The sequence below is a fragment of the Chelonia mydas genome, chromosome 1 (genome assembly GCF_015237465.2).
Source record: "Chelonia mydas isolate rCheMyd1 chromosome 1, rCheMyd1.pri.v2, whole genome shotgun sequence".
NCBI lineage: Eukaryota > Metazoa > Chordata > Testudines > Cheloniidae > Chelonia > Chelonia mydas.
In genome coordinates, this window is record NC_057849.1 from 248,422,813 (window position 1) to 248,435,130 (window position 12,318).

At 38.2% G+C, this 12,318-nt stretch overlaps 1 protein-coding gene and 1 long non-coding RNA gene across 2 annotated transcripts in view; one reads left to right on the plus strand and one right to left on the minus strand.

Moving 5' to 3' along the window:
- Positions 1-12,067, minus strand: part of IGF1 (insulin like growth factor 1) — an 81,157-nt gene extending 69,090 nt beyond the window's left edge. Inside the window, exons 1-2 of the mRNA XM_007072268.4 lie at positions 11,682-12,067; positions 7,820-7,976 (exon numbers count right to left, since the gene is read on the minus strand). Of these exons, the coding sequence (XP_007072330.1) occupies positions 7,820-7,976; positions 11,682-11,744 (220 nt within the window). The 5' untranslated portion in view covers positions 11,745-12,067. The remainder of the gene's footprint in view (positions 1-7,819; positions 7,977-11,681) is intronic.
- Positions 4,342-7,892, plus strand: LOC119563841. The gene is made up of 3 exons (XR_005222535.2): positions 4,342-4,469; positions 7,311-7,363; positions 7,753-7,892. It is a non-coding gene; the product is annotated as an uncharacterized LOC119563841 (long non-coding RNA).
- Positions 12,068-12,318: the final 251 nt, after the last annotated feature.

The window sequence follows — 12,318 nt, forward strand, 5'->3', positions numbered from 1 at the left end:
CATATTTTGGGAAACAAGGGGAAAGGTCCACACTGATGGCAAACCAAAACTGCAGAATTCCACCTCAGTGTAGCAATATTTATCCTTTTAACTTTCTGCTTACTTATGATAATATCTTAAATGAAAGGGAGGGTGGTTCAGAGAGTATAATAATTTGAAACAGAATCCTTAAACTCAAGATCACTAGGGCTGAAAGTGAAATGAGTGATCACTGCTGACTAATATCTTACTTTTATGTTTACCCCTAAGAAACCTAAAGAGCTCTACATACACTGGGTCACATTGTGTGGCATTAGTTGCCACAGTAGCAGTAAACAGATGCAGTGGTCCTTTGCACAAGCAACAGAAATTCTGCATGTGGGGAAAAGACAGCAAGGGAGTACGCACAGGACTCTCACACCATCATAGGGGCCAGCACATGCTTCTCACAGTATTGTCCTCAGCTGCCAACCAGTATGGACGGGGAATGGTACATGGTCATAACCTGCAGTGACATTATGGCCGTCCTCAAACTCCTACTTAGTGAACTCAGAGTGTGGGATTCAGGTTGCCTATTAGTGCAGGAACAGAAGGACATGCAAATCTCCCTATACTTCCTCTGCCCATGTCAGAAACCATGCAAGAGAAGCCAGAATATGGGCTTTTATTAATCTACCACTTCATGGAATGTACCAGCTGTTGAACATTACTGGATTCAGTGTTTAAAGCATCATGTGTCATAGGATGGAGAATTGACTGTCCCTTCAGGGCAGAGCCCAGTGTTTTGCATGTGCAGCAACTGGATGCCATGTTGACAGGCACTTTAGAAATTCTGATAAATAGATAGTGATAGGTAGATGTGAAACACAATAAAGAAGGATTCAGTTACATGCATGCAGGGAGGTAGACTGACTTCCCAAACTAGCCCACTGGGGCTAATTTTTCTTCCCTTGTAAAACATGAGCTAGGATCTTTTCCGTGGTTAGGACTTCTCTTAGTCTCATCCAAAGGATGGCACCTTCCTAATAGAATACTTTGTCACTGGCTCAATACTGACTCCCAGGGAAGAATACCACTTACTGAATATGCATCTCCTGCAGCAGCTTGTTGTTTTCCTTGGGGCTCTCCCTTCCAAATACCAACCAGGCCCAACCCCGATTAGTACACTAGTTCTAACAAGGTAGCAACAGAAAGTGATGTGGTTGAATTGAAGGAATCAGTCTTGTAGCTAATAGACAGGCGCTCACATCATAAAACTGCCATCATAGAAAGTACTATTTAGCACTCTTGACAGCATTCTCAGGAGAGAACTCCAAATATAAAAGCAGTGTGTAGAATGAACTACCCTCTCAGCCCTAGAGATGGTCCCTCCGGATCAGGGTTGAGGCACACTGGCAGAATAGTGTGGGGAAACTTGCACTGCGGCTGCCCATTTTGTGTTTGTTCTGTGAATAAGCAGAAGACTTCAGTCTGCCAAGCTATCAGTACAAAGCCTATTATGAGCACTGCATTCACCTAAAATTCCATGGTGTTTAATACTTAAGCATTAGTTAAGTTTGCTTTCCTCAGTGGTAATGAAGATAGCATGTGCTGTAACTAAATACTTGGCTGTGCTAGTAAATGGAAATTTAACTTTACATATAATTACACACACAACCCTCCACCCCACATTAAAAGAACATTATGAAGGTTGCAAAATCGAGCACTCAAAAGTGCCAGCATTAAGTTACCTATGCTCTTTGCATATGCATTATGAGACAGTTTTTAATTACATAGTCACATACTGTTTTTGCCACAGGACTCCTGCCTCTTTCAATGAATAGGATGGACAGTGCTCACTGTGAGAAACCCTGTACTCTAGTGGGTTCAGACTGTTCTGCCTATTTCCGCCCAAGCTTGAATGCTTCTGCCCTGTCCCTATCCCAGTCCTGTCTCTGTCCCACCCTGGCTCCTCATCCCAGTCCCATTCTCCTCACCTAGCTAGTCCCAGTCTCCACGCCTCAGGCTTCTCATCCCAGTCCCAGTCACATTGCCTAGCATACACTAACCTGACCTCTCCAGTATCCCTGTCCCAGTTCCCCCTTCCAGTCCTTTGTCCAATCTGTCTCTCTCCCCCAACCCACGCCCACCAGTCTCCCTTCCCAGGCTCCTTGTCCAAGCTCAGTGTCTCCCCCCTAGTGCCCTCAAGCTCCTTATCTCAGTCTCTTTGCCCAACTATTCCCAGTTCTCCCCCCAAACCCTGGCTCATAGTTAGATTTGTGTACTTTCCTCTCACCTCACTCTTCTGCCACACTAGTTCTCATCTCAATCTCAGTCTCCTTGTCTAGCCAATCCAAGTCTCGCTTACCTCAGCTCTCAGTCCCAGGCTTCCCACTGAACTCTCAGTTTCACTTTTCCTCTCTACCTCCCCCAGCCTCCAATCCCAGGATCCCACTCTCAAGCTTCTTGTCCAAATCTACTTCCTCTGTCCCATCAAGGGTCTGGCTTTTGTCCCTTCTGCATTCAATTTGGGTAGTTTCATTTACTGCCTGGGCCCAGTGGGGGTTCATTGAGAGTGCAAGAGATTTTGGGTCTGATGCCTAGCCCCATCATGGCCTGCAGCATACGAGAGCAGCAATTGCAGGGAAAATCCCGCTCAGCCCTGGGCTTGTGAATGCCCAGTGTGGATGGGATCTCTGGGAAATTTAGCTGAGAGGCTCTCTCAAGTCTTTACTGAATATGTGCAAACTATGATTTTTTTCAAAGACTCAGAGATTGGCCAAATTTGGATGCATATTTTCATGGGGATGGGAAAAAGCACATCCCAGGACAAAGACTAAATTCCAAGATCTTGCTGCAAAGTATGGGGTGCTACAGCTTCTCAAAGACAAGATCACCAGAAAATTTTAAAATGGGCAAAATAATGTATTTTTCCCCTTGTCTCCTTCTTGGAAATGATTACACTGTTTTGGGTGAATTTTTTTTTTTATTCAGCCTAATGTAGATACCTGGCATGGAAATTTGAGCCCAAAAGTTGGCAAAGTTATAAGCAACTGAAACCAGGGAATTATAATGGGAAGTGTCAAGCAACCTTAATAATAGGCAATGTACCAGTATCATCGATACTATGTTGTAAAACTCCTATTGACTTCAATGGGGCCAAGATTTACCCTACACACACACACACACACTATTGTCTATAACCAGTATAATACATAATTTAATATCTATATTAAAAATACTGAGTATTATTGAATGACAGCAGTTGCAACTGAGTTTCAAGTACATAAGCCTGATTTTGAACTTAGCCCCTACCTCTTAATAGACAAAACAAAACAAAAACAAAAAACCCCACAACAGCCATGTACTGGCCTCAAAATTTGTGGCTTAGATCTAGGGTTGACATATGATTTTTCTACAAAATTTGAAATGACTTGAACGATGTGTTTTTGAACTATGACACCCTAAACATAGAAGTGTTCACCAGAATTCCAGAAGTCTTCCGAGGATGGGTTTTTTTGGCACCAAATAAACAAAAAGAAAGCAGAAAAGAAATGAAACTTAATTTATTTGATTTCCTAGCTGATATATGGGGCCTAGTCCAACATAAATTAAAATAGCTGGGAGTCTTTTCACTGACTTCAGCGTGTATTTCATTGGACCGCTAGTGCGCAGCATCAGAATTCATATGATGAAAGTCAATTTGAGAAGTTGCCAACTTTTCAGTTGAGATGTTGCTCTGGAATGTTGGCTTTGGTGAACTTAGTACAGCTCTTAGTAAGCATCTAGCCCCTTTTATTGCATACATAGACCTAAACATGTAACCTATTCCCAAATGAGGCTTGGTGAAATAAAAGATAATTTTTTCCAAAATGGTGCATTATGGGCTTTGAGCCTCCTCAGGCTCATGGGATTTTGCACTTGTACAGACCTATGAAGATTCACAGGAAAAGGGGGAATGACCTCTCTGCTCTTCCCTCAAGCTACTCCTTCCTTGCACCTACTGAGGTCTTCCTTTGGGACCTGACCCAAAGCCCATTGAAACCAATGTAAATTCTTCTATTGACTTCAATTGGCTTTGAATCATGGCTGTGGTCCTCTGTGGCAGCAGCAGTCCCCTGTGACCAGCCCCAACAGGTTTGCTGAGTGGAAAAGGCAGGGAAGTGTTGAGGGGTAGTGTGTGTATAAGAGACACTTTACTTATTTTAGTCTGGGGAGAGCAGTGTTGGGCTGGTTGAAAAAAAAATTGATCTAAACTGTTTTTCAATAGAACATTTTCATGGGAAGTGCCTGCTTCCTGTGGGAAATTTCAACTTTTTGTTGAAAAACCAAAAACAGGAAAACCAAAAACTTTTGTTTTATTTTTCCACAGGAGAAAATAATAATCTTATAAGCTCTAGAGGCATGGTAACTTGGAGCAAAAGGCGAGCTGGGAGGTGTCAACCCACAGAGTTTTAAGTACTGAGGGTCAACATTTTCAGAAGCTCTGGAAGATCTCATAGGAGCCCAAGGTATAGTATATAGTATATTCTTAATATTCCTTAGGGGGAAAAATCCCAGACAAATCTTCATTGTTAAAGTAAGTAATAAACATCAGAACAATAAATATCAAGAATGTTACACTTAAAAATAGAAATAATAAGGAAAGTTTTATATATAGATTTAATTACTCATATAATTCAAGCATTTGAACTACTTCAAGAGTATAGTTATCAATGGTTCACTGTCCAACTGGGAAGATGTATCTCCTGGGGTCTTGCAGAGGTCTGTCCTGTGTCCAGTACTATTCAATGTTTTCATTAATGTCTTGGATAAGGGAGTGGAGAGTGTATGTATAAAAATTACAGATGGCACCAAGATGGGAGAGGTTACAAGCATTTTGGAGGACAGGATTGGAATTAACTGGAAAATTGGACTGAAATCAACAAGATAAAATGCCATAACAACAAGTGCAAAGTTTATTCTTAGTGAGGAAAAATCAAATGCACAAAACAATATGGGGAATAACTGGGTAGGCAGTAGAACTGCTGAAAATGATCTGGGGTTATAGTGGATCACAAATTGAATATAAGACAACAATGTGATGCAGTTGCAAAAAAGGCTGATATTGTTCTGGGATGTATTATTAGGAATGTCATATGTAAGACACAGAAGGTAATTGTTCCACTGTACTCAGCAGTGATGAGGCCTCAGCTGGAGCACTGTGTCTGATTTTGGGCATTAAGAAAGATGTGGACAAATTGGAGAGAGTACAGAGGAGAGCAACAAAAGTGGTAAAAGATTTACAAAACTTGTCTGGAAAGATTAAAAAACTGGGCATGTTTAGTCTTGAGAAAAGATGACTGAGTAGGAATCTGATAACAGTCTTCAAATATGTTAAGGACTGTAATAAAGAGGACTGATTAACTGTTCTCCATGTCCACTGAAGGTTGGACAAGAAGTAATGGGATTAATCTACAGCAAGGGAGATTTAGGTTAGATAGTAGGAAAAACTTTCTAACGATAAGGATATTAAGTACTGGAAAGGTTACAAAGGGAGGTTGTGGAATTCCTGTCATTGAAGGTTTTTAAGAACAGGTTAGACAAACACCTGACAGGGATGGTCTAGGTATAGTTAATCCTGCTTCAGTGCAGGGGGCTGGTCTACATGACCTCTCGAGGTCCCTTTAGCCCTATATTTCTATGATTCCATGATACTTCCACAAAAATGTAAACATGTAAAAATTAACATTAAACTTTACAATTACAGCCTCAACTCTGACCCCAGGACATAGCTTTCAAAAAACATAGCACTTCAATTTTTTAATTATAGAAAGATAGTTATAAAGATTTAAATAACAGTGTTCAAAGATAAAGCACTAACAGATCTACAGTAACTATAATCCCTTGCACCAAAATACAGAAACAACACATTCCAAGGTCTGTTGAACACAAACTTTCTATCAGAATATCGATATTTTATAATTATTAAACTATGCAGACATTGTGCAAAGAAGAATGTTGCATATTTAATATATGTAACGTATCTTTGTCCAGTACACCTTCTATTATGGTAATATATAATATCTATACATTTGGGAGTTGTTTTTATGACCTGTGCAGCTCTAGAACGTATGAATTTTGAGGACAGTGGCTGTACATAAGTAGAGACCTAATGTACTTGGTGTGATATCACCAAAGCAATGGAAAGCCTGTAGGAGACCAGGGAGGAGGATATTTGGTGTTGGAGTTCACAATAAAAGCATGAAGGAGATAGAGATAACCGTGTCAGAAAACTGATTGTGCTTGTGGGAACTGGGAAGAAAAAGAGGAAGTGACTTCATTACTGAAGTGAGGTTGGGGATGGCTGGAAAGAAAAGGAAGGATCTGAATAGACTGAAAGAATGGAGAAAGCGTCCAAAGATTTGGATAAGCTTCAGGTAAGTGTCCAGAATTGAGGCACTTGATCTGAATCTTTTGTGGTTTTCCCAAAATGAGGGCTAGTAGAGGCACAGAGTGAGCCTCATACCAACTAGAGTAACCTCACCAGACACTGAATGGCTTTTCTTTAGCAAATCACTGAAAGTTTCATTAGAGGCCACATGTCTTTCCGTGGACTCAAAAGCTGCAATCTGAGTAGTTACCAGACTGAGATGCACTCAACATGAGTAAATGTGGAAACTTTGATATTTTGAAGCGTATCAGTGGTACAGCCAGAATATGCTTGATATCGATGCACTGGAATCTTAGAATAAGCCACCTTTCAGGTAGGAAGTGACACTGAAATTCCCTCTGTTTCATAGCTTTACTCTTTTTGAATTGCAGACCACTTATAATTGTTTAGTATCAGGTATCAGAGAGGTAGCTGTGTTAGTCTGTATCCACAAAAACAATGAGGAGTATGGTGGCACCTTAAAGACTAACAGAAAGCTTGTGCCCAAATAAATCTGTTAATCTTTAAGGTGCCACTGAACTCCTCAAAAAGAAAAGGAGTACTTGTGGCACCTTAGAGACTAACCAATTTATTTGAGCATAAGCTTTCGTGAGCTACAGCTCACTTCATCGTTGTTTTTGTAATTGTTTAGGAAGGTATAATGGGTTTGAATTACCACTGCATTATTCCAGTTTCATACAAAAGAAGCTAAGTCCGTGAAATATTGTAGTGGTCTATCAAGGCCAGTTTTTGGGATATTGCTCAGATCAGGAATTCATGCGTTAACTTATGTTCAGCCTTATAGTTCATTCATTTGAAATGTTGGCTGCATTTGTGATTATTGTTTTTCATTATCCCAATGCAAATTAATTTTGTCTTCGCTTGAACTGAATTGATGTAGTGTATGGATATTCAAATGTTGTAACTTTCTGCCTTCCAGATTTCCTCTCTCAAACCGGATCTTGGAGCGTAGTGTGTTTTTAACATGATGTGGTATGTACTTAACTTGTTTTCTATTGCTTGATGTCTTAGTACATAGAACATCCAATAATATACAAATTGGTACATTCATGTATCACTGCACCTACTATGCTGCCACATGAACCTATCAGGTCTAGCATGTCCTGTCATTCCATTGATTTCAATGGAAGGCCAGCAGAAGGTAGCAGAACAGCAGGTGGAATAGAAGCAGCTGGGAAGTGGTTAAAAGGAATAACATAGTTGAAAAAGAAAACCCATTAAAACCTCAGATAAGCTGAACTCAGACTGTGCTCTATGCTTTATTGAAACTTCATGTTCACTTCAGATTTGGATAACTCCAAGATTTAGGATAGTAGCCATACTTCACAGTCTGGTTTGATTATTCTTGTGCATGCTTGTAGTGGTTGCAAAACCCAAAGGATTACGTGGAAAATTTTTGAAGCTGAACGATAGAAGGGGTTGACTTACTGAAATAAAAGCCTCTGTCTCCACATACGAACTGAAGAGCATCAACCAGCTCAGCACCACAGAGTGTCTCTGGGCCAGCGGTGGCAGAATTGGTTAAGGTAAGCAAACACAGGCCAAGGTAGAAGAGATGAATGTAGGACACAGTGTGCATCTTCACCTGCCAAAGAAGCAAAAGCACTGCGTCAGAGTTTCCCAGTAGAGTCCTAAAGAGAATGAAATACTGCACCCCAGTGAGTTGGGAATGCATACGCAGTGTAATTTGTTAAATAAAAGTAACCACATATTAAGAAAGCTCTCATGATAATACTGTAAGTCTTTACATTTTCCATTGTATGCATTTTATAACCTGTTTTTTTCTTCCTGGTGAACATTCATGGTTCATGTTTACACAGAGGTAAAGAACCTTCTAAGAATGGACTTTGACTTGTTGCAGCTGCATGTGGAAGCAGTAGAAGGAAGGCAAGGGAACTGAGAGAGGCCAAAATAACTAGGGTGGGAGAGAAAAAGCAGGAAACAGGAAATGTTCAAGAAATTAAGATGAAAATTAGTCATGGTTTATGGGCCAAATTCAGTTCAGTGCCAGCAGGTGTATCTTCATTGAAGTTAGAGTTATACCCATTTAGCTCAGATCTGAACTTGACCATATTAAGAAGAGATTATAATTACTTTCTCTCTCTTGTAGTTGTGGTACAGACTAAGTTTTTTCTTTCCTAGAAAAAATATTAAAGGTCCAAATTCTCAGCTGATGTAAATTGACAGAGCCACATTTGTCTCCATTTCTGTATTGATTTACAGCAGCCAAGGATCTAATCCATTGTGTGTAGTGCTACAGAACCCTTATGCTGTAGAAATGACATAGCAGTTTTAGAAAATACCATTGTTAAAATAGTAGGAAATCCCATTTATGTTTAGTAGTAGGGGCAGTGAGTGAGACAAACAATGAGCCAAATTCATGCCCCATGCTTACCATGTTGCAGAGTTCAAAAGAAGAAAATATATAAATAATTTGGAATGGTTTCCCTTTTTTCTAGATGGCATTTCTGCTGTGAAAATAACCAACAAATCCAAATCCCTTAGTATGTCATACAAAGTATGAGAATAATTATATTCCCATTTACAAGAGTCTTTAGCCAATTTTGCCATGGAAAAACCAACAAAATGTTATTGCATTAAAATGACTTCAATGGTAGATGCAAGAAGATCAGATTATAAATGACTGACAATATCGGGCATTATTTCTTGTAAGGATTCCATATTTTAACACCATCAGTTTCTGCTTTCCCCTTCCATACTCTTGAATTTCAAATAAGAAAGTGATGCACCTGCAATTTAACATAGCTCTTACTTCAGAGGAGATAAATCAGAAAGCTGTTAAACACATAGCCTCAGTAGACTGAAAGGCTTTGTATATATAAGAACATTATGTATTTAACAGTTTGTTCTTGAATAACATTTGGGACTGCAATAAACATAAATCCTAAGAATTTAACAATTTTATGTTTTTCAAGAGTTTTCAGCTGGGTTACATGGTAAGATAAATATCAGCATGTAGCTAGGACAAGACAGATTCTCCGGTGTTTTTCCTTTAGTGCAGGCCAAGAAAGCTGCACAGTCCAACCACAGAGAATTTCTGCAGTTTATCCCAAAATATAAAACAATCAAGAACTTGCAGACAAGTTAAAATGTTGAAAAAAGAAATGGATTCACATGTTCATAGGGCTCAATTGATGGATTTAAAAAAAAAAAAGTTAAGTACTGTTCCCTCCAAACTTATTCCAGAACAGGATTTATTTTCTTTATCATTTTAATTAAAGGTGCCATTAGTTGATTCAAGATGTTTGTGATAAGATTAAAGTTCCCATTTACATCTCAGGGGAATATAAGAAAAATACTTACAGAAATGTAACACCACAATTGGTCACAGGTTTTTTACAACAGGTTAGGATGTTTATTGTGAGTCCAATCTGAATAGAAAACCGAGGTATTTAAAAAAATGCACTGGTTGGTGGGTGGGGTTTACTGAAGCATTTAATTACATTTGGACACCAAATACAGGTACAGGATGAGCCTGGGTAAACACTTCTGTTAATTGCATCAAATGATTGATCATATTTTCACAGCTGGAATTTCCATGGATCTTTCTTCAGTAACATAACCAGCTATGACTGCAGTTCTGTTCCAACAGTGCAAAATAGTGGCACATAAATGAACTGACAGAGGCTGAACACTCCAGAACTCTTTTACACCTTTCATGTTTTCTAATCTCCACCCATTGCAAAAACTTTAAATCAGTTGGCACAAATTGTATGTAAATAATCTTTACATTCATGAAAACAGTTGTCCATTTAATTACATTTGCAGTTATAATAAATACTATGTATAAATACCAGTAATGACATAAGTAGCATGTATTACAGCGTAAAATAGAATATAGGAATTATATGTATATATTTATATATATATAGAAAATAGAATTATATGTATCTTCTGAAGGACAGGTTGCATATGAAACTGCTGGACCAAATTACCAAACCAGAGTATCTGAAGAAACATGTAATTACAATGTAATAACATAGTATTCACTAGTAATTATCATGTAAGTAAAGTATACATTTGGACCAGATCCTCAGCTGGTGTAAATCAGTGTCGTTCCATTGACTTCAATGGAGCTATGCCAATTTATACTGACTGAAGAACTAGCCCATTACTTTTAGGTCTCTTAACTTTTAGCATTGCTCAGCTCTTTCTTTATTTGTTCATCTTTCAGGTATGTTGGAATGAGGTGCCTATCTGGACACCAAAAAATTGTTCAATTGCAATTCACATATTTTACTTAAAAAAGCTATTATGAATTATAGTAAGGAAAGTGGATGAATTCTGCTTGTGACAGGCACTTTTTTTTAATGAATTGGGCCCTCAGGTAATTATAGCTGTGGAGTCTGTGTCAGCTTCTTAAAACTGTGCTTGCAAATTGGAAAAAAAAAATCCCAACATAATTCTTGAAAGATATGATTTTGCTGAGAATGGAAGCTTGAATGTGGGCCAGTTGATAGAAACAGAGGTCGGTGCATCTATTGCAGTCCAATTTACCTAAAGAGAATTGGCACTCCTGAATAAAAATGATAGTATTATCCCATGAAACTTTGCCTGAAAAAGCCCTCCCTACAAAGGGAAAAGTTGGACAAGATGATGGGGGAATATTTCCACTTTCCTTATGTACAATTGTTTAAACTATATGAATATGCAAGGTCAGCAAGAGTTGTAACTGGTTTCTAATATAAAAGGCAAACCGAACTTCATTTTTACTTTTAATATATGAAAGCACAAAAATAAGTAAATGTAATATAGTGGCAAAACATTGCTGCAGTGCTACCATCACCTATAAGTTTGAACACCATAAAGTATGAACGTTTTATATATTGTGTGCATAGAATAATAGTACAGTACTTTAACATTTACAATGTGTATAATGCATATATCAATATAAACCTCTGCACCTGCAGAAAATATCTAAAAGTTCTTATTCTATGCTGAACAACATTAATTAACTATAGATAATAATGTAACTGGAAGCTTTAATATTGACATAACAGAAATATTGTAAAGTTTTCCTAACAGAAGCAGAATTTAAAATAATTACCTGCAATAGTTCTACCTTTACAGTTGTTATCGGTATGTAATTGCAACTATCACATACAGCCATTTTTCAGATCATATAAAACTGCATATTCAGCAATTTATAAATAATTTCCAGTTCAGAAATAATGTTACTAAAAAGTGCATAACACTCTCTTAGCCAGAAGCAGACAATACACAATAAAATAAAACTCCAAAATGATTTCAAATAGTAATAAAGATTTACCTTCAAGAAATCACAAAAGCAGCACTTTAATAATTGTGTTGAAAGACTCTTGATTTTTTCCATTGCTTCTTAAAAGTGCAAAGTCTGGAAATGAATTTGTTAGCAGAAATAATGAGAAAAAAGAAATCCAGAGAGATGTGGATGTTGAGAGCAATGTCACATTTCAATTTTGAGGACTTTATTCCATTGCACAGGCTCTATTTGCTCTGATTTTAGCAGTGACAGTGAGATTTAGCAAACAGAAGAGGGATTTAGAGAAAATCCTCACATTTATCTACATTACACAGACACTGTAGACAGGAAACAGCTGGGGGAGCATTTGCCTTCTCTCTCTCTCCCTCTTCTGGCAAAGTTACCGAGTAAGGACTTTTTTGGGCATGGTGACAAATAACATCATACCTTTGTATTTTAAAACTAGAGCACAGAAGCATATTTTTTTCCCCTTAAAAGAATGTGCATTAGTGACAAAAGTGTTAGCACATGAAAAAACTTATGCTGCCATGGAAAACAAGAAAGTGTATTATGGTAACTTTCAGCTGGGTATCTATCTATCAGCTTATACACCTTTGCATTGTTAGGGTAGGAAATTTGGTAGTCTATACAGTGAGTAATAATTGAAACCTCCAGCTTGTAGTGA